Source organism: Microcaecilia unicolor, chromosome 1 (assembly GCF_901765095.1).
Source record: "Microcaecilia unicolor chromosome 1, aMicUni1.1, whole genome shotgun sequence".
NCBI classification, from domain to species: domain Eukaryota; kingdom Metazoa; phylum Chordata; class Amphibia; order Gymnophiona; family Siphonopidae; genus Microcaecilia; species Microcaecilia unicolor.
The window spans coordinates 355,818,274-355,841,224 of record NC_044031.1 but is presented as its reverse complement, the minus strand read 5'-3'; the positions used below and the strand labels follow the sequence as shown (position 1 = coordinate 355,841,224).

At 43.1% G+C, this 22,951-nt stretch overlaps 1 protein-coding gene across 1 annotated transcript in view; it reads left to right on the top strand.

Annotated features, from left to right (window-relative positions):
• DDC (dopa decarboxylase) overlaps positions 1 to 22,951 on the top strand; it is a 438,446-nt gene that overhangs the window by 202,268 nt on the left and 213,227 nt on the right. Inside the window, 1 exon segment of the mRNA XM_030209542.1 lies at positions 7,775 to 7,918. Within this exon segment, the coding sequence (XP_030065402.1) occupies positions 7,775 to 7,918 (144 nt within the window).

The window sequence follows — 22,951 nt, the reverse complement described above, 5'->3', positions numbered from 1 at the left end:
TAGCGCTATAGAAATGATAAGTAGTAGTAGTTCTTGCATTTACTCACACATCTTGATTCAATTACTCTCTCCTAATACTTAATACTGCCTTAACCACTAGTACCATTAACCCCAAGCTGAACAGCTAGTCAACATCTTTCAACAGACACACACTCATATACTTGTTTCACAGTGCTATGAAGGCTAGTGCAAGGATATTTGATATTCTAGACAAAACTTAAATCTTGATCTGCCCCCCAGATAACCTTAACGGCAGTTAAGATCAGTTAGTCAGTCCTGCCCCTTCTGAATTCAGACTTTTTATTTTGGATGGGACAGGACTTACAGATTTCGAGCAGCTGCAGGGCTGCCTTTCTTTTTTTCCATCTTAGTACTTCTTCCTTTTAATGTTTTGGGGTAACATAGGCAGCCGAGACTCCTCGTGCCTGCCCAAAAATTTCACTGATAATGTAAATGAAAACAGGACACGAGTATTCACAAAATAGCAATAATTTGGCTGCAGCTTTATTTAAATCCAAAACAACTTAAACTGAGTATACCCAAGCCAACCATAAGCTTTCAAGCTTTTAACATGCCAATTCCAGTCCACCACCATTAGCAAGACTGATAATCCACCAAGCAGCAAACCAGAGCGCCCCACCTCGCAGCAAGGCTGCTCAACCTTAAGCGCAGCTGCCACAGCTGCCTAGCTTATCTCACATCAGGCTTGGATATGCCCGCCATACTGCAACATTACGTCTGGATGATTTATTGTAACAATTAGGGAGGGAAGGAGGGAGGGATGCAGCCTTCTTCCCGAACACCGAAAAAATGGCATTTAGGAGCTCCCTGGGGTTATAAACCCAGGCAGATACTCCTCCTCCCCAGCAGGGTACCAGTGTGCGGCAGAAAAACTTTTCCTGTCGCCTAGCACCTAACCACGCTGCTTGCCCCGTGCATGCTCTTTGGGGCACGGCACCATGTTAATGGCGGCTCTGTGCACCCGAGGGGCACTACACCTAGTGTTGTTTTCAGGACCCCTTCCCCACACTAATAGGATTAATACTCTGTGTCCCACCTGGGTGGCCCAGAGGAGGAAAGGAAAAATAGCCTCCTCTTGCTGGATACAAATTGAGGCGACTACAACAGGGTGTTTTGGGAACACTTTTTGCTACCCCCCCAAAATTTGCCACCTGAGATGGCTGCCTCACTCACTCTACCTAATGATAGAACCACCTCTAGTGAAAATTTTTGCCATGCAAATAGAAGATGGGGTAGGTCACAGTTGCCAGTTCTCTCTATTTATTTAATAGCATTTATTTTCTGTTCTACCTTGCAAATTCTAGGCGGATTACAAAATATATACATGATCTACTACAACAGTACAAAATACATACAACTGATTACAAAATACATACATAATCAACTACAACAGTAAACAAAACAGTTACTTAAAATAGTATCAACAAGCAACTCACATCTATTGCAAAAATGCAGTCCAATCTGTGCTCTGACATCATTCATTTAACAGTCAACTTTATATCTAAATTATCTCAATTCTTTATTCCATAAGCCTCCTGGAATTGTAATGTTTTTAATGCAACCTTAAAATCTGTAAGATTTAACAAACATCGAACATTATTAGGCAGTTCATTCCACAATTGCAGTTCCTTTATATTAAAAAAAAAAAGAGTTTCGGTATTCGTCCGACTCCCCCAGTGGTCACTAACCACCTCCCACCCCGAAAAAAACAACTTTAAAAACTTTTTTTTGCCAGCCTGAAATGTCATACTCGGGTCCATCGCAGCAGTATGCAGGTACCTGGGGGGGGGGGGGGGGGGGGCAGGTATGTGTGTGTCAGCGGAGGCATAGTGAAGGTGTGGACGTCCTTCTTTCAAACATTATAGACGTCCTGAACTGCCCCCCCCCCCCCCACAGGGACGGCAAAATTTCAAGAAAACCAGATGAAACAAAGGAACTTCTAGGTTTAGAGAAAAAAATGCGCGCAAAGAACGTGAAGGCTGTTAAAGACGCAGTGATGAGGCCAACACAGGAGATAGTAAATTATGCAGCACTTTAAATATGAGTAACATGATCTTAATGAACATGAAATTCAGTGGGTAGCCAATGCAAAGCAATGAGCCAAGGACTAATATGATCAAATTTGGATACCCAAAATAAAACTCCCACCACTGAATTTTGTGCTCATTTTAGTGATTTAAAAAATCTCTTTGGTACTCCTAACAATAACCCATTGCAATAATCGAAATGAGGTGTCACAACACTTTGTATCACTAGCAGGCTTATTTTTGAAAGAGAAGGGCGCCCATCTTTCGACACAAATCGGGAGTTGGGCGTCCTTCTCTCAGGGTTGCCCAAATTGGCATAATCGAAAGCCAATTTTGGGTGTCCCCAACTGCTGTCTGTCGCGGGGATGACCAAAGTTCCAGGGGGTGTGTCGGAGGCGTAGCAAAGGTGGGACTGGGGCGTGTCCTCGAGCGATAATGGAAAAAAGAAGGGCGTCCCTGAGGAGCATTTGGGCGACTTTACTTGGTCCATTTTTTCTTACGACCAAGCCTCAAAAAGGTGCCCAAACTGACCAGATGACCACCGGAGAGAATCGGGGATGACCTTCCCTGACTCCCCCAGTGGTCACTAACCACCTCCCACCCCGAAAAAAACAACTTTAAAAACTTTTTTTGCCAGCCTGAAATGTCATACTCGGGTCCATCGCAGCAGTATGCAGGTACCTGGGGGGGGGGGGGGGCAGGTATGTGTGTGTCAGCGGAGGCATAGCGAAGGTGTGGACGTCCTTCTTTCAAACATTATGGACATCCTGAACTGCCCCCCCCCCCCTCCCACAGGGACGGCAAAATTTCAAGGGCATGGAGTAGATTGCAGGAGTGGCCTAGTGGTTAGTGCACTAGTCTTGCAATCCAGAGATGGCCAGTTCAAATTCCACTGCTGCTACTTGTGATCCAAAATCCAAATAAATAAAGGGGGTGTCAGAGGCATAGCAAAGGCATGGACATCCTTCTCACAGAAACATCCATATTTTGGATGTCCTCAACTGCCGTCACAGGGACGGAGGCATAGCGAAGGACGTCCTTCAGCCATACACTAAAAAAAAAAAAAAGATGTCCCTGACGAGCACTTGGACGTTTTCACCTGGACTTGTGTTTTTCTATGGTTGTAGATGGCAATTTATTTAAGGTTGTAGATGGCTATTATACACGCAGCTTGTCTGCATGTATGAAGCCATCTTTGGCATGCGCAGAGCAGGGGCGTATCTGCATGGGGCCACAGGGGCCTGGGCCCCCGCAGATTTCGCCCTGGACCCCCCTACCGCCGTCAACCCTCCCCCGCCTACCGCCGTTACCTACCCCCACCAAGGTCCGCTTCCTCCGGTCCGGTGCCTTTAAAAGTATTACTTCAGCTGGCGGGGGACCCCCAACCCCCACCAGCCCAACCGAGGTCTTGTTTTAAGAAGTTCTTCCATCCTCGTGCTATTGAAAACTGCCTGCCTGCATCCCTTCCAGTTTCGGACTGAGCCTGACATCGCAGCACGTTGTACGTGCAGGACGTCAATGTGCTGCAACGTCAGACTCAGTCCGAAACTGGAAGGGATGCAGGCAGGCAGTTTTCAATAGCACGAGGATGGAAGAACTTCTTAAAACAAGACCTCGGCTGGGCTGGCGGGGGTTGGGGGTCCCCCGTCAGCTGAAGTAATACTTTTAAAGGCACCGGACCGGAGGAAGCGGACCTCGGTGGGGGTAGGTGACGGCGGTAGGCGGGGGAGGGTTGACGGTGGTAGGGGAGGGTTGACGGTGGTAGGGGGGGCGGCGGCCGGGGGGGGGCTATAATGTGCCCCCTCACTCTAGCCCCTGCACCCCTACCGCCGAACCTCAGATACGCCCCTGGTGCAGAGCAGCCACGCATAACGCATGGCTGCTCTGCACTGGCTTCCACTCCTTAGGAAGGAAATCATATGCAAATGAGCTAACAGTGAACCATTAGGGATCGGTAAAGGAAGGGCTTTTTCCGTTCAGTTGGTGCATCAGTTAGTCCACTGCAGTGCCCCCTAGGATGCCCGGTTGGTGTCCTGGCACGTCAGGGGGACCAGTGCACTATGAATGCTGGCTCCTCCCATGACCAAATAAGTTGGATTTGGTCGTTTTTGAGATGGGCGTCCTCGGTTTCCATTATCGCTGAAAATCGGGGATGACCATCTGTAAGGTCGACCATCTCTAAGGTTGACCTAAATGTTGAGATTTGGGTGTCCCCAACCGTATTATCGAAATGAAAGATGATCGCCCATCTTGTTTTGATATGCTGGCTCCTCCCATGACCAAAGGGCTTACATTTGGTCCTTTCTGAAATAGGTGTCCTTAGTTTCTATTATCGCTGAAAATCAGAAACGACCAAGTCTAAGGACGACCATCTCTAGGGACCACCTAAATGTCAAGATTTGGGCGTCCCCGACCGTATTATCTAAACGAAAGATGGACGCCCATCTTGTTTCGATAATAAGGGTTTTCCCGCCCCATCACGGGGACATCCTGCGAGGACGCCCTCAGGAAAACTTGGGCGCCCCGTTCGATTATGCCCCTCTACATGTTAATAATTCTTTCAATCGCCTTATAAGTATCAGTCCTGTAGTGATTATTTTATGAACATACTCTTGAATAGAAAGTGCTGGATCCAACATCACTCCTAAAGATGTAACCTTTCCACAAAACAAATCTGAACATCAATCATGCAAGACTCCAGAAAACCATCAACTGGATGACTATTCAAAAGCATTATCTGGGTCTCTGCATATTAATCTTAAGCCTATTAGCACATAACCATTGGTTGATTGTACAGAAAGTAAGATTCAAAAAATCAAATGGCTGTTCAGTTTAAAAAAACAACAATTGGACATCGTCCGCATATACTCTGTAATTGACACCTAGTGTTACCAATAAAACATATAATGGTCTCATAAAAATATTAAAAAGGATAGCCAAAAGTGAAGACCTTGAGGGACTCCAGTAGTATCATCCATAAAAGAGGAACAATCAGCACCAGTAGAAACTTATACTGTCTTGAGGGCAAATGACCTAAACCAATTAAAAACAGTGCCACTTATTCTGATTTCTTTCAGTCTTTGCAAAAGAATTGTATGATCTATTGTATCAAAAGCAGCTGAAATATCTAGTAATACAAACAACCCCCCCCCCCCCCATCAGAGGGTCGAGGTACAGTAAGACAGGTGCTATCCCATAAATGCATCCTAGAAATTTAGCTGAAATATGGAAAAAAAAGTTTTTTTGCTGTGCATGCTCTCCAATGTCATCTCAAAAATTCCCTATCTTTTAAGTCTTTCAGGTGTTAGGTAAAGTTTATTAATATAGGATCAGAGTTTTAGCTAGGGCAGTGACCATAGTCATTTAGCACACGTGGAGGGGCATTTTCAATATGACATCTAAGTCCGACTTTGGGCCTGTATGCTGTTCTAATGGACCTCAGTATAACATCTGTGCCTGGCACAGAGGCTGGCAAGTAATTTTGGGGGGGGATGGGAGGGGGTTAGTGACCACTGGGGGAGTAAGGAGAGGTCATCCCTGATTCCCTCCAGTGGTCATTTAGGACACCTTTTTCCGCCTTATTCATTATAAAAACAGGTCTAACTCGTAACATCTTAGTTTTAGTCCTGTATGGTTTTATTTTGTTCCATTATGGCTTAAAAACATCCAAGTGTTAAGAATGCTCAGATCCCGCCCTTAACACGCCCCTTCGTGATTTGAACACACTTCTGATGGACTTTGAAGAAAAACATCTAAAAATTGGTTTTGAAAATACCAATTTGGACGATTTTGTGAGAAAAACATCCAAATGAAGATTTATGCCATTTTTGGACGTTTTTCTCTTTTAAAAATGAGCTGCTATTCATATAGGTCTAAACTAAATATAATATACTAAACTAATATAAATTATTTATTTAACAGCTGAATATTCCGCTAAATGTATAATTTTATAGGCTGCCCTTGTCCTGTCCCAAACCTCGCCCCCTTTTATATTGCGGTCCTCAAGGGCAGCAACCCAGTCAGGTTTTCAGGATTTCTCCATGAATATGCATATATCTACGTATATCAAAACAACTATGCTCATATTGAAAAGCTTTATTAAACATTCAAAACACGTAAGTTAAAAGGTAATTAGAATATTCACATCTGGGCTTCTAATAACTGCATAATTACTGCAAAACCTTTTAACATTCTAATATAACTAGTACAGCATTTTTGCCTGACTCAAAATTATTACACAAACACCTGATCTATTGATAACATACACATGATGTACAAACTCAATCTTGATCAAAGATGTACTTATCTCAACACTTAAGCACGATTTTTCTTCCCAAAGTGATTTTTGCATCCAACTGTATATTATATCAATTGACAAGTTCATCCAATAAATATGGTAAGAATCTTCCAGGGTTGGGAACTTGAACAACAACCAGGAGGGTCATAATTGAAAGGGGTACCCAAGTTTTCCTGAGGATGTCCTTGCAGGACGTCCCGGCGAAGGGGCGGGGAAACCCGTATTATCGAAACAAGATGGGTGTCCATCTTTCGTTTAGATAATACAGTCGGGGACGCCCAAATCTTGACATTTAGGTGGTCCCTAGAGATGGTCGTCCTTAGACTTGGTCGTTTCTAATTTTCGGCGATAATGGAAACTAAGGACGCCTATTTCAGAAAGGACCAAATGTAAGCTCTTTGGTCATGGGAGGAGCCAGCACTTGTAGTGCACTGGTCCCGCTCACATGCCAGGACACCAACCGGGCACCCTAGGGGACACTGCAGTGGACTTCAGAAAAAGCTCCCAGGTACATAGCTCCCTTACCTTGGGTGTTGAGCCCCCCAACCCACCCCCCAAAACCCACTACCCACCACTGTACACCACTTCCATAGCCCTTACTGGTGAAGGGGGGCACCTAGATGTGGGTACAGTGGGTTTCTGGTGGGTTTTGGAGGGCTCACATTTACCACCACAAGTGTAACAGGTGGGGGGGGGGGGGGGTAATGGGCCTAGGTCCACTTGCCTGAAGTGCACTGCACCCACTAAAACTGCTCCAGGGACCTGCATACTGCTGCAATGTACCTGAGTATGACATTTGACTCTGGCATAGAGGCTGGCACAAAATATTTTTAAAGTTCTTTTTTGAGGGTGGGAGGGGGTTAGTGACCACTGGGAGAGTAAGGGAAGGTCATCCCTGATTCCGTCCGGTGGTCATCTGGTCAGTTTGGGCACCTTTTTGTGCCTTGGTCATAAGAAAAACTGGACCAGGTAAAGTCATCCAAATGCTCATCAGGGACGCCCTTTTTCTTTTCCATTATGGGTCGAGGACGCCCATGTGTTAGGCACGCCCAAGTCCCGCCTTCACTACGCCTCCGATACGCCTCCGGGAACTTTGGTCATCCCCACAATGGAAAGCAGTTGGGGATGCCCAAAATTGGCTATCGATTATGCTGACTTGGGCGACCCTGTGAGAAAGACACCCATCTTCCGATTTGTGTTGAAAGATGGACGTCCTTCTCTTTTGAAAATAAGCCTGCAGGTGTGCCATACACATGCCAGGCTTAGTTGCACTTCGATATTTCAAGTCATTTAGAACCAGAAATCACAACTGGAATCCATGCAATCCTTTTACTACTGAATGTATCTTGTGTTACTGCAAGTAGTAAATAGTTTTGGCAGGTATAGTGCATACTTCCAAACTGTTTCTTCTTTCTCTCTCTCAATGCAGGCTCACTCATCAGTGGAAAGGGCTGGATTAATTGGTGCAGTCAAAATGAAAACTATCCCTTCAGATAATAGATTTAGTGTTGGTGGAGAGGCCCTGAAGCAAGCTTTGGAAGAAGACAAAGCGGCTGGTTTGATTCCATTTTTTGTAAGTACCACTACCTGTCTTTGAGCCTTGGTTAAACATCTGACATGCCAAGCAGACCATGTTACTGTACAATTTAGGAATGGGGATTGTGGGAATCCCATGGAACCTACGGGATTCCTGCAGGTATGGAAGAAGTTGCCACAGGATTCCTGCAGGGATGGAAGAAGTTGCAGTGGGATTCTCTCGGGTGTGCCTCTCAGTGCATTCTCTTGGACTGCACTGAGAGAGGTGATTGGAGCACTAGAATGAGGCTTGTAACACTCATTGGTTGAATAGTGAATACCATCCAAAAAAAATCAAGTGAGGCTATTGGGTTTAGGATGAAACGGAGGGCTGCGAGCAAGTAAATAATACGGGTGGGGATGGAGGAGATTAATTGTGGGGATGGAATGGATGGGTACTACTACTACTATTTAACATTTCTAAAGTGCTACCAGGGTAACGCAGCGCTGTACAATTAACAAAGAAGGACAGTTCCTGCTCAAAGGAGCTTACAATCTAAAGGACAAAATGTGCAGTCAATCAAGATTGAGGCAATCTAGATTTCCTGGATAGAGGTACAATGGTTAGGTGCCGAAAGCGACATTAAAGAGGTGGGCTTTGAGCAAGGATTTGAAGATGGGTAGGGAGGGGGCTTGGCGTATGGGCTCAAGGAGTTTATTCCAAGCATAGGGTGAGGCGAGGCAGAAAGGGCGGAGTCTTGAGTTGGCAGGGTGGAGAAGGGTACTGAGAGGAGGGATTTGTCCTGTGAGCGGAGGTTACGGGTAGGAGCTTAAGGGGAGATGAGGGTAGAGAGGTAGTGAGGGGCTGCAGATTGAGTGCATTTGTAGGTTAGTAGGAGAAGCTTGAACTGTATGCAGTACCTGATCGGAAGCCAGTGACTTGAGGAGAGGGGTGATATGAGCATATCGGTCTAGGCGGAAGATAAGACGGGCAGCAGAGTTCTGAACGGATTGAAGGGGGGATAGATGGTTAAGTGGGAGGCCAGTGAGGAGTAGGTTGCAGTAGTCAAGGCGAGAGGTAATGAGAGAGTGGATGAGAGTTCGGGTGGTGTGCTCAGAGAGGAAAGGGCGAATTTTGCTGATGTTATAGAGAAAGAAGCGACAGGTCTTGGCTGTCTGCTGGATATGGGCAGAGAAGGAGAGGGAGGAGTTGAAAATGACTCTGAGGTTGCGGGCAGATGAGACGGGGAGGATGAGGGTGTTATCAACTGAAATAGAGAGTGGAGGGAGAGGAGAAGTGGGTTTGGGTGGAAAGACAATGAGCTCGGTCTTGGCCATGTTCAGTTTCAGGTGGCGGTTGGACATCCAGGCAGCAATGTCGGATAAGCAGGCCGATATTTTGGCCTGGGTTTCCGCAGTGATATCTGGTGTGGAGAGATAAAGCTGGGTGTCGTCAGCATAAAGATGATATTGGAAACCATGAGATCAGCGAGCCCAGGGAAGAGGTGTAGATTGAAAAAAGAAGGGGTCCAAGAACAGATCCCTGAGGAACTCCAACAGGGAGCGGGATGGGGGTGGAGGAGGATCCATGAGAATATACTCTGAAGGTACGGTGGGAGAGATAAGAGGAGAACCAGGAGAGGACAGAGCCCTGGAACCCAAATGAGGATACTGTAGCAAGAAGTAAATTATGATTGACAGTGTCAAAAGTGGCGGATAGGTTGAGGAGGATGAGGATGGAGTAGTGACCTTTGGATTTGGCAAGGAACAGTTCATTACAGACTTTAGTGAGTGCCGTTTCTGTCGAGTGTAGAGGGCGAAAACCGGATTGAAGCGGATCGAGGATGGCATGGGAGGAGAGAAAATCAAGGCAGCGGCTGTGAACGGCACGTTCATGTATCTTGGAGAGGAAGGGTAGGAGGGAGATGGGGTGGTAGTTGGAAGGGCAGGTAGGGTCTAGTGATGGTTTCTTGAGGAGTGGTGTGACTACAGCATGCTTGAAGGAGTCAGGGACAGTTGCAGTGGAGAGAGAGAGGTTGAGGATATGACAGATGGGGGGGGGGGGGGTGACAGTAGGAGAGATGGTGTTTAGTAAGTTAGTGGGGATGGGATCAGAGGAACAGGTAGTGCATTTTGAGGAGGAAAGAAGGTGGGCGGTTTCCTCCTCGGTGATATCAGGAAAAGAGGAGAAGGAGGCCTGGGTTGGTTGGTTGAGGGAGTGGGTTAAAGGGTGAAGAGGAAGAGGTGGCTTGGTAGTGAATTTGAGGTTGATCTTCTGCACCTTGTTGCGGAAGTAGTCAGCCAGTGATTGAGGAGAGAGTTGGGGGGGGGGGGGGGGAGCGGAAGGCACTTTGAGGAGGGAGTTAAGGGTGGTGAAGAGACGACGAGGGTTGGAGCCAAGAGAATTAGTCATTTGGGTGTAATAGTCCTGTTTGGCAAGGAATAGGGAGGACTGGAAGGAGGATAGTATGAATTTGTAAATAATGAAGTCGCTTTGGGTGCGAGATTTCCTCCAGAGGCTATAGGTATAGGTTACATTCCAGGGGGGATGGGCAGGGATGGGTGAAATTTCTGTCCCTGTGCAAATCTGTACATTTTAGTTTCCATCCCTGGACCGACTCCATCCTGTTTATATCTTTTGGAAGATGTGATCTCCAGAATTGTACACAGTACTATAAATGAGATCTTACCAGAGTCTTATAACCTCCTTTATTCTGGTGGTATTTTGGTATTTGTTGTTCACATGTAGAATAGCTGCTATCACACTATGAGTTAGTTAGTAAGTTCTCCTTATTTTGTCATTGGAAGGAATACTTTCCTCACTCTGGAGTATATCCTTATGAACCTTAGAAGAGGGAAGAGGGATTTAGATTTAGCTCAGAGGTTCAAGGTGAGTTACATGCAGGTACAGTGAGTATTTCCTGTCCCTGGACAGCTTACAGTCTAAGTTTTGTAAATGATAAAATGAAGGGTTTTACTTGCCTGAGATCACAAGGAACAGTACTGGGATTTGAACAGACTTCTCTGGTTCTCAGCCTATCGCTCGAAACATTAGACTACTCCACTCAGAGCTTCCCTAAAATGTGGACAAAACCCTAATTCCTTCAACATTCCTGACTCTTGTGAAAGTGAACCTAGTGTCTGGATTTTGGATATCAGAAGTTTGGGATTTCTTGTGGCCGGAGGTTATCTACTGAGTACTCAGTACTGAGGAGACATAGGAGAATCTGCGTTCTTGATATTGGGATGAGAGATGAGAAGGTAACACAAATGCAGAGACAAAGCAGTGGTTCCCTGGTACACCAGTGTTCCTGTGTAGGCAGATGGAACTATAATATCCACCACTTGAAGATTCCTAAAATCCAGGATAAAACCAAGAGGATCCTAAAGGAGTACACAAAGAAGAAACAGATTTTCCTGTTTGAATTTAATGCACAGTTTGGATGCCCCCCTCCCCAAACAAATGAAGCAGATGCCAAATTAATTTAGTTTACGACATCTACCACTACAGTTTACGACATCTACCACTACAGTTTATGTTGCATTGAAACACCAGTACTGTGTAAGGAGTCTTTATGAAAGGAGAAACAGCAGTGTTGGATGCCCAAAGGCCTTAAAGTAGTGTTTCTTCTTGTTGGAAGAACTTAGTGTGTGGTGAGTGTAAGAGGATTCTGCAAGCTCACTTGCTCAGTATATACACAGGAGGGGGCTATATTGATCCTTCACAGAAATATCTATGTGTAGCGCCCAACTGTAATTGGAATGTAGAAATAGGAATTGAGACATCAGTTTCTGCTAGTATTTTAGAACATGATCTGCTGATGTAGAATCTGTTCTAAAATATATCCAGAAATTGGATGTGCGTGTACTGGTTACATGTGATGGGAGCATCCATTTTACAAGTATCAACATCTCCAATACACGTGTATATGTGCCATTTTAGAAACTTAAACATCTATGATCACCAAAATAATTGTAGTGCCCAACATTTCCTAGTATCACTTTCAGGGGGGACAAAAAAACACTGTGAGATTAAGGGGTGACCACCTCTAATCCATTCAGTGGAGTGCTGCACTAAACGAGCAGCTTTTTCTAATCCAGATGTCCCTGGGAGCAGGTGTAACTCTCACCATTCATGTCAGCAGACATAAACGTGAATTCTCCTTCTGAAATGGGTAATGCAGGTGTATCTTTTCGCTATACCCTATCTTGCCCAGAACCTATCCCCTTTTCATGTGCATGTATTCATGATTTGAATGTGTATATCCTGGCTCCCTACAATCGGCATATACACATCTAAATGTTGGTTTATGCACATCCAAATTGTGAATAGGGCTTCTAAAATAAACACCATAATCTGTTAATTTTTGAGCTGACTTCTTGTTTATATTGTTATTACTTATTTTTCTTATTTAGTGTAATTGGAAGTAATGGAGGGAGTAGCAAGAAAAATCAATTAACGTGACTAAGAGAGTTAAAATATAAAGTAGCTTAATGACTTCCCCTACCTGTTTTGAAAAATTATGTTTTTGATTTCAGATTCTGAACCACCATCTTTTACAAATCCTTATTATGCAATTTTATCTAATTCAGGGTGTGTGACTGAGCAGGGAGAGCAGAGACAAAGCTTGTACCTTGCTCTTCCCCCTGCCCCTCCCCCACCATCTACCACCATCTAATGCAAGCCAGTTTCAGGGTATTCAGTTATCAAAGGTTCTCAAGTGCAACCAGTCACCAAACAGGCACATAAAATCAGTTCAGGGCCACTCACAAAGGGGTTCTTTTACTAAGCCACAGTAGGGCTACCACTTGGGTAGCGTGCACCAAATTGACCCTACCGCCAGGGTAGCGCAAGCATCTGGTGGTAGTTCCAAAGTTGGTACGCGCAGTTTCCAGCAGTAGAAAATCATTTTCTATTTTCTATCACAGGGGACCTTTCTAGTGGTAATCGGCAGCACCGCCACATTGCCGTGCGCTGCCTGATTACTGCATGAGTAGAGTGTGAGCCCTTACTGCCTTCTAAATAGGTGGCAGTAAGGGATCAGACAGTAAAAAGCCGCATGCTAATTTTAATAGTAGTGCACGGCCATTTACTGTCCCATTTTAAAAAATGCCTTTTTCCCACCTTGGTAAAAATGACCCAGCATGTGCCAATTTCATGTGCCAAAACTAGCGCAGGCCACTTTTTGCCATGATTTAGTAAAAGGGCCCCCAAATTCCCTGTTTTTATTGCAGCTAGATTCCTGTTGAACCCCCTATTTGACATGTTAGATTTGTAAAGGCTAAAGAAAAATGTATTTTGTACGATTATGTGTGTGTGTGTCTGCTTGTATATAGTAGTGGTGGTGGGGGATCTATCTCCAAGACCCTAGAATGATTACTTGCAAGCAACCAGACTCCTGTTCAATCCACAGGCTCTCACAAAAGATTCACAGTGCATCTTGGTATAACTGAAACTCTATTGAATAAAGGGAAAAGGAACCACTGAAGTGGAGGAACTAGAAAACCTTACAGACTCCGTGAGAGCACTTAAGCAGTAAGGTCAAATAGATGAGTCTTCCAACACTTGGAGGGGCATTTTCAATATGATATCTAAGTCCGATTTTGGATGTTTTAACTAAAACATTCAAAATGAAAGATGTATAATAAGAAAATAAAATAAATGTTTTCAAATATTTGAAAATACAAACAATAAACGTATAGAAATAAAACAACTGCAAAGAGCAGAAAAAAACATTCTCAGAAATACACACCATAGAACGTCCATCGAGCTCACATGTAAAAAAAAAAGTGCCGTCACGGCAGGACGTCCCCTTCACGTGGAAACTGTCCATATAAGGCTCTGCACCTGGAAGCATGTTTATTCTGAAAGCAAAATGTCTCTAAGGAGAGAGCCCAATTATTCAGATGCAGAGACTCAGCTTCTCAACAACAAAAAAAGGGGGTGGAGAGGGCCCAATGTCAAAAGATCAGTCACCACACTCAAGGGTAAGATGCTCCAGAAAAGCCTTTATTAGGACCCAACACGGTCCGTGTTTCAGCTGTATCAGCCTTCTTCAGGGGTCTACAAAATTGTAAACATATAAAAACATATATATATAAAAAAGTATTTTAAAAAAACTGATCATTTACATAATCATAAACAACCATATATTTATATAATTCTAAAGAATGTTTGTTAAAAACATCACATATACAGTTATAAACAGGAAAAAACTATATTCAGGCATTTAAATTGAAATTAAACATAAATATCTTAACAAAACAATATAAATTAACAGAGAAATACATCCATAATAAATCTAATACAAATAGAAACTAATTAAATATATTGCACCAAATAATATTAAATAATTTTATAATTTTATAGTTCTGTAAAATTTTAATATTAGTCAAAAATAAAGGGGAAAAAGGAGGAAAAACCTACCAGTGTGAAACCATTTTGCTATCCATTATACGTGGGAAACATTCATTCCGTAAGACTGCTCAAGACACGCCTTCGACATGCCCCCTCTGGAGACGTTCTAATCTGGATGCACTAGCGATTTAAACTGTTTTTAAAATTTTGTTTGATTATACAATTTGGACGTTTCCTGTTGAGATAAACGTCCATCTGCTTTTTATGTTGTATTCTGGGTGTTTTTCTCTTTCGAAAATATGCCCATTGATCACACATACAAAAGGTAGATTCTCAAGGATGTACTTTCTTATGCAAAAAGGACGCAATACGAGACCATGTTTTGGCTTAAGAAAACCTGCTTCAGGGGTCTTTTGTAGACAAGATCTAGCAAGTGTCCTTCTAAAATGTTAAAATACAGGAAACATCCAAAAGAGAATCTTAATGTCCATTCATCAAATTAAGTTGTCTCTGGCAGAAGACTATAGAATAGTCTTCTACTGCAAGCCCTCCAGGTGTCTAATTGGAGGCACCCAATTACAGAATTTTCCTCTTAGTCCTTTTCTTCTCCATCCCCAACCTTTCTGGTAATCATGTCATATATCACAAGCTATAGTGCCAACCTATGTGGCTGGCTTTGATGTTCTAATAGTGTTGGGGGTGCAAGCTTCAATCAGGGACGTAGCTAGCCTTCCAATTTTGGGGATTCACAGGGGTGGACTGGGGGGGGATATGTCCCTTTCTCCCCCCCCCCTATCCCATCCCAAGCGCACACTAACCATACCTTTGCTGGCAGGGATGCTGAGGCCCTGCCAGCTAAATTAATACAGAGCCTCTGCTCCCCTCTTTCTCAGCTGCTTCCTTCCCGCAAATGTCGGTGGCACTGGGACTTCTCACGCTTGCTCGGGGCATTCACAAGAATGCTGCTGACATTCCAGGAAGGAAACAGATGAGAAGAAGGGGAGCAGAGGCACTGTATTTATTTGTATAGCGGGGCATCAGCATCCCTGCCAGCAAAGGTAAAGGGGTGCTGCAGTTCTGAAGGGGCCCGAGCACAAAGTGAGGGGCAGGCCCCCAAGGGCCCCCCACGTTGTTACACCACTGAATTGAATTACTTAATTTGCTAAAGATTGCTGTAAGGAAACTGAATGGTGGTCTAAGAGATGAACCAGAAACAATTGCCAACAAAGGGGAAATCAGAGTGGGTACATACTACTATGCTACACTATTGGGCAGGTTTTAGATATTTGACACAATATGGCCTCCATCACCAGGGAACTGGGACACCAAATGTTATATCAATAACCTTGTACAAAGGATCCCACCAGGACACTCACTTGTCCAGTACGCTCCTGGTAGCAGGACCATACCATCTTAATCTAGTTAGGAGGTATACATCATATTACTACAGCATCCTCTGCTGGGTTTGCTAAAATGATTCTGCCTGAGTCTATATAAGCCAGTGATCCCCTAATCTTAAGTGTAATTTTTTTTCTGTTATATTGAGTTCTTGCTTGTTTTCCCTGTAACTGTTTTTGCTTGAAGTTTTCTTGAGGAATTTGGAAGAAGGTTTGTTTCTGCTGACTTCACCTATCCAAAGGAGAAAGAGATTTCTCAGAGGATACCTAGTGCTCAGGGAGCCTAGAGAAGAGACAGAGTTAAGGATGCTAAAGGAGTCCACCAAAAAGACTGGAAGATGGAAGAGAGGGTCTTCACATAACCTCCTGAGAGGGGATGAGGAGTTTTCTGAGAAGTAAACATTGGATCCCAGATATGGAGAGCAATTTTCCCCCGAAGTAGGATTTCCCCACTCACACCGAAGCCCCAGGGTATCTAGAGCTTGGAGATTAATGGGTATACAGATGGAAGATTTGCACAAAGCATCACAGACCAGAAGCCCAAGTTTGCCCAGGAATTGGTAAGGACCAAGGGAGACCCTGAGGATAAATTGCAGCAAAGGGACTGCAGACACAGATATTTTCTGCAAAATGAATTTTGAAAGGATTTCCTGAGAAATTTTATGTGCACCTAGGGCCTTAAAGGGAAATATTTCTATCCTCGCTGAAGAATTCACCCTCTCAATGTGAAAGTGCATGCTATACAGTATAACAGAGAGAGGACTGGGGATATTTTTGTGTGTATCCCTTGGACATAAGAGGGTGCCCCTTAACAAAGATTTACATGTAACATATTGGGATCCATAGTCTATACCACAGGTGTCCAAGACTTTCATATGAAGGGTCACATATCTAATCATGTAGAGGGCTGGATAGGGGCAGGTTCTACCTCAAAGAAGGGTATGCTTATCAGGGGAAGGGAAAGGGACACCACATCTGGTCCTTTTAGTGATATCAAATGTCGGGTGAGGAATGAGGATAAAGTTTCCTGGGGTATGGCAGAAATCCTACCCTTTGCTTCCCTTTTCTCTCAAGCATCTGCCTCTTGGAAGAGTGGGGGAGGGTGTGGATGCACTATCATGCTTTATTTTTTCATGATTCCTTTCCATTGGAATTCTCTCCACCCCTCTTTACATTCTGAACTATCTTTCAAAAACTTTAAAGCCACTTTAAAAATATTTAAGTGAGAAGAGCTTGTGTTTAAATCATCACCATTTCGCCCCTCTCCCCACCTTTTCCTTCTTTTTCCCATTTTTCCCTTACTTGCCCTTCCTTCCCTCTGTCCTTGTTACTGTTACCATCTCTTTTAACTCTAGGTTGACTGCTTGTTGTGATTACTATTATTTCCTATCGAAATATTGTAGTTCTTTTTCTTTTCTATTATTTTGTGTTTTTAGTCTGTAAACTACCCAATTCTGCTAGTCAGCTTGGACAGTAAAGGGAAAGGGAAATGGGACTTGATATATCGCCTTTCTGAGGTTTTGTTGCAACTACATTCAAAGCGGTTTACATATATTCAGGTACTTATTTTGTACCAGGGCAAAGAAGGTTTAAGTGACTTGCCCGGAGCTGTAGTGGGAATCGAACTCAGTTCCCCAGGATTAAAGTCCACTGCACTAACCACTAGGCTACTACTAGCAAGTTTTAATAAAATATAAACTATAACACACTCCCAGTGCTACAGTTCTGGAGCAGGAAGACAAACACACACACTCAGCCCTGCAGTGATGGTGTCTAAATCTTGGCAGGTGGAAACTGGGCCTCTGCTGTGATTGTGGAGATGAGAGGCAATTGGTGGATTAGCTTTTGGCATGTTCAACAGTCCTGGTCTTCAGAAGCAGTGGCTACTCCCAATTCCGTTGTAGAATTGTAAATAAAAAACACTACCCTGTGCTCAGTTTAACAATTGTTTATTGATATATCGATATATGAGAACATACAAGTCTTAATGGCAGACAAGGTACGCTCTGAATTCTGGAAAAAAGCCAGTTCCTTATATAGGGAATACATAAAAAGATTAATTATTACAGGAGCATAAGTTACTTTACTGACTGCATAGTATGGTTTATCATCTCCATGATAGTCTCTTCCACCTCTTGACCATCAGATTATCCATAATATATTAGAGTTATAAATTGCTCCCAAGTTAAAATACAAATGACTTATAATGTTTTTCCATTCCTAAAGGTCTCTGGGACACCTAATAGCTTACACTGCTCTTCATAGTTAAACAGTGAAGTAATACACATTCAGAAAGTGGTCATATATATACTAGATTCTAGCCTAATATTAATACTATAGTATGTATATTTCTATGGTAGAATTCTTTTCCATACCATCATTCACTTTACTCCTGGGCATTGCTGAGAGGCTTGAGCCAGCAGAGGGGATGAAAATAAGGAGGAAGATGATCTGGGAAAATCCAGCAGGGAGGGAAAGAGAGGGCAAGACCACTGAGACTGAGGCTTAGGTGGCTAAAATCCTCCAACTGCAGAAGGAAGGAGAAAGAGAGGAAAGCAAGTTAGCAAGCATGGACAAAAAATACAAACAATCTTGCTCTGGATGTAATCTGGGAACTGGAAAAGCATGGAAGACCAGGTAAAGCCCTCTGGTGACATGAAAATTCATATTCTCAAGTATCAAGAATCACTTTATTCTTGATATACCACCTATCATAAGCACAGCTAAGCGGTTTACAAATGCAAACAATTATACCATTAGAGAAGAAAGAAATAGTTACACATTCTTAGAAGAAAAAAAGAAGAAAGAAGAGTGATAATTCTGTGTGCCATAATGCTTTATGCAGGAACTATAAGTATCAGAACTACATCAAGACCCATACATCTTATTAAAAAAATGCTTTCAGATGTGCTTTAAATCATAGAAGAGAACTCTCCATGCACAAAGGGGAAGGAAATTCCAAAGCATAGGACCAACCAACCGATATTCAGCCAGCAGAGGGCAGTGCCGGCACTGAACTCGGAAATTCAATGCCGCACCTTATCCAGTGATCGGTTAAATTTCTGGCTTCATTTTTGGCTGCTGGAACTTAACCGGTTAAGCCAATATTCAGTGCTAACTGGTTAAGTTCCTAGTGGCTAAAGACAGGACTGCTATTTATGTGATCATATTTAACCACAAAGCCCAATGCTGAATATCGGCGCTAACCAGCTATATTGAATGATATAGGCAGTTAGCCACTTTGGGGGAGATTCTATACATGGTGCCTGGAAAATCTATGCAGAAATCATTTTCACCTAAGTGTATTCTATAAGACAGGAGTTTTCAACCCAGTCCTTGGGACACACTCAGCCAGTTGGGGTTTTCAGGATATCCCAGTGCCTAAAAGTACATGCATCCATTTACACCAATGAAAATGTGGCGTAAATCCCTGCATGTAGATTTACGCAGACTGGGCCATATTCTATAACATTGCGCCTAAATTTGGGAATGCCCACAAAACATCCTGCCCATAGCCATGCCCCTTTTGAACTGCGTGCTTTAGAATTTAGGCGCACTTCATTATAGCATACGCATGAGTGAGTTATGTGCTTAAATTCTAATTATTGGCAATTATAGTAACATAGTATCATAGTAGATGACGGCAGAAAAAGACCTGCACGGTCCATCCAGTCTGCCCAAGAAGACAAACTCATATGTGCTAGTTTTTGTGTATATCGTACCTTGATTTGTTACTGTCATTTTCAGGGCACAGACCGTACAAGTCTGCCAACACTATCCCCGCCTCCAAACCACCAGCCCCGCCTCCCACCACCGGCTCTGGCACAGACCGTATAAGTCTGCCCAGCACTATCACCGCCTCCCACCACCGGCTCTGGCACAGACCTTATAAATCTGGCCAGCACTATCCCCGCCTCCCTACCACCAGCCCCGCCTCCCACCACCAGCTCTGCCACCCAATCATTGTTGCTTGTTAAGTGCTGTTAACAACTCTGATTGGCTCTTTATGCCAATTAAGTTATGTTCATTCTTATAGAATACACTTAGATTTAGGTGCGGAACACTAGGCGCAATATATAGAATCTGACAGTATGTACTAACTGCAAATATTCAGCAGAGACAACCGGCTATCTCCAGCTGAATATTAGTGGTTAGCTAGCTAAATGCTATTTAAATGGCCAGGAACCGTTCCTGGCCAATTAAATAGCACTGAATATCGGGAGAGAAAGACTTCCTGATACGTTCATAGCAGATCTCTTGAAAAAGATTTTCGCCTGGTGTAAATCACAGGCAATCAATGTTCCTTCTGGATCAAGGGAGTAACATGATCCCTCCCCTTGGCTCCATGGATGAGCTTAACTGCTCATCAACTGAAGGTGATTCAAATCTTGAACATGAAGACCATGCAGAAGAGAGTTATAGTAATCCAAGCGACTGATTACCACAGAATGAGTCAATATGCGGGGAGCCTTAACATCCAGACAGGATCACAAAGAGCAAAGCATTTTAAGTTTAAAAAAACAATTCCTTATCAGTAATGAGATACGTTTTTGAAAATCCAGTCAACCATCAAGGGTAATTCCCAGAATCTTCAGGGAATCCGCTATCTCAATGCAGTTTCAGCCATATGCTACAGGGAAGAAAAAAAAAACTTCACCAGTTTGTGAAAATATCATATCTTTAGTCTTCAAGGGATTGAGCATTAACTTGTGATGAGAGAGCCAACCTGTGATAGTTGCTAGTTTAGTGTTAAGCAAACAGACATCAGATTTTTTCAAAGAATCAATGGGACAACGTATCTGGATATCATCAGCATAGATAAAAGCAGTTAGGTCTAAAGCCTGAATGAGTGATGCTAAGGGTGTCAAGGTATGAGCTAACTTCAAATCCCCTTCCCTTCCAGCTGTGGGAACATCCGGCCTACATTATCATAAAATAACAGTAGTAGACCTGGCAAAAGTTGCAAGGTGGAACAGAGGCTCATAGTTAATGATGTTCTACATACTAGAAAATCCTTAGAGTCATTAATGAAGAAACATTTAAAATACCATGCTTTCGATCAGAAGCTTCATCTTAGTGCCTGAAAGAGGGATCCAATTGCTATCTTGCACATTTTCTTAATTTTTTTGAAAATGTTTATTTAGTTAATTTCTTATTAAATGCTGCCTCTGATGAAAAACAGAACTTCCATCAGCATATGTTCTATGTCCGTTTTATCAGCTGTTTGGAAGAAGAAAAGAAAAAAAGCAAACAGAAACAGACCATGTGCATACAAATCCCAGTGAGGTTGCTTCTTGTTTGCAGTGCTTTGTTTGCTCTGTCTACCCGGGTGTGCAGCCTGGGTTTTGTGAGACAGCTTGGGTTGGCACTCAACTAATAAGCCAGTCTGCTAGAGCAATGTGACTCCTCTGTTACATTCTATGCATAATAAAAAGTGTTAGCTTAGATTGACCACATCACACCAGTTGTGCAAAAACTTCACTGGCTACCAGTACGGTACAGGGCTAAATTTAAAACCCTATGTCTGATCTTCAAGGCCCTTAAAGGAAATGGCTATGAGTACTTCAAGAAAAAATGACCCTCTACACACCTCCAAGCACACAAAGGCCCTCCCAAGGAGTTTTCCCATAACCACACCCTCTCCAAAAGACATTACACGATGTGATACCCGCATGTGAACCTTCTCCGGACTAGCCCCCACGCTCTGGAATACACCGCTTAACACAAGACTATCTCTACTTCAGGAAGCAGGTGAAAGCTTGGATCTTCAACCAGGCCTTTAATGGAAGAAATAATTAACTTGTTAGTCTCACTCACATACAGAAGGAGTGACACAGGCTGCACAAACTGTAGCAGGACATGTTTATCTATTTCTACCCTAGCTGAGATAACATTTTATCATCTCTCTGACCTCATGTGCACCTTTCTTTAAATTAGTCACCTTATTTTCTTACTCTCTTACCTTCTTTGCTTATACCATACACTGTCAATTAAAGTGTTCTATTACATACTGTGTTGATATTGTAAGTAGTGTACTATGTCATACTTTGTATTATTTGAAAACTTTTACTGTTGTAATTGTCTATTGCTCATGTTTGATTTATTCTTACTGTACACCGCCTTCAGTGAATTCTTTCAAAAAGGCGGTAAATAAATCCTAATAAATAATTACTCTATCTTATAGTTCTGCTCACTGCTACAGGCAGTTTCTAGGAAGGTACAGCAGATCAGGGCCAGAGAGGATGCAGCATAATTTGGTGTGACTTAAGGCTTCAGGACCCTCCTGAACTCCATAGTGCCAGCAAAATATACCAAATTTATACAGGCATTGCCAAGAAGTAAATAAACCAGTACTGTTACATTGTGGAACCCACTCCTCAAACAGTTCCCAGTTTGAGTTTAATAAAATCTGGCAAAATCTCAGTAGATCTCAGAGATATTCCCATAAGGAACTATGTTAAGGATCTATGGAAATGCAGTTGAATTCACTCAGATCTACCATAGATCCATGAGCAATGGACCTCTGGTTTTAAAAGAGGTTTATCAAATTAACAGTTATGCATTTAAAGTTGGATGGTGGCCGCACTGCTGAATATTGACCTCTTTGTATTGTTATCCTTTTTTATGAAGGAATATTTCTTTGTTGCTGCTGAATCTTTTCCCTTTGAGACCCATATTGTGATCTCTTAGGTTTTTTTTAATTAATAGTAACAGAAGGGGATCTAAAAATCCACAGAGACAAACAGCAGTGATGTCAGAAAGTGATGTTGGTGGTAGTCACACACCTCAATTGGAACTAGAAGATGTTTTGGAGAAAGAATAAAACTCAGAGAACAGCAGTTTCTGGACTCTCTTTTCTGAAATAAGTTTGGAGGTTTGGAGTCCTTGAAGGCATAGGAGAAGGTGTGAAGCTTGGTGTAGCCCTGAGGGGCTTTACGTAGGAATCTTGGAAATATTTCTTTGAAGCAGACACTTGCCTGGTTTTCTCGGGGTAGTCACCTAGATCTGTGATTAAGAACATAAGAATGGCCATACTGGGTCAGACCAATGTATCCATCTAGCCCAGTATCCTGCCTCCAACAGCGGCCAATCCAGGTCACAAGTACCTGGCAGAAACCCAAATAATAGCAACATTCCATGTTACCAATCCCAGGGCAAGCAGTGGCTTCTCAGTCTGTCTTAATTGCAGACTATGGACTTTTCCTCCAGGAGCTTGTTCAAACCTTTTTAAACCCAGATACGCTAACCGCTGTTACCACATCCTCCAGCAATGAGTGCCAGAGCTTAACTATTCACTGAGTGAAAAAATATTTCCTCCTATTTGTTTTTAAAGTAT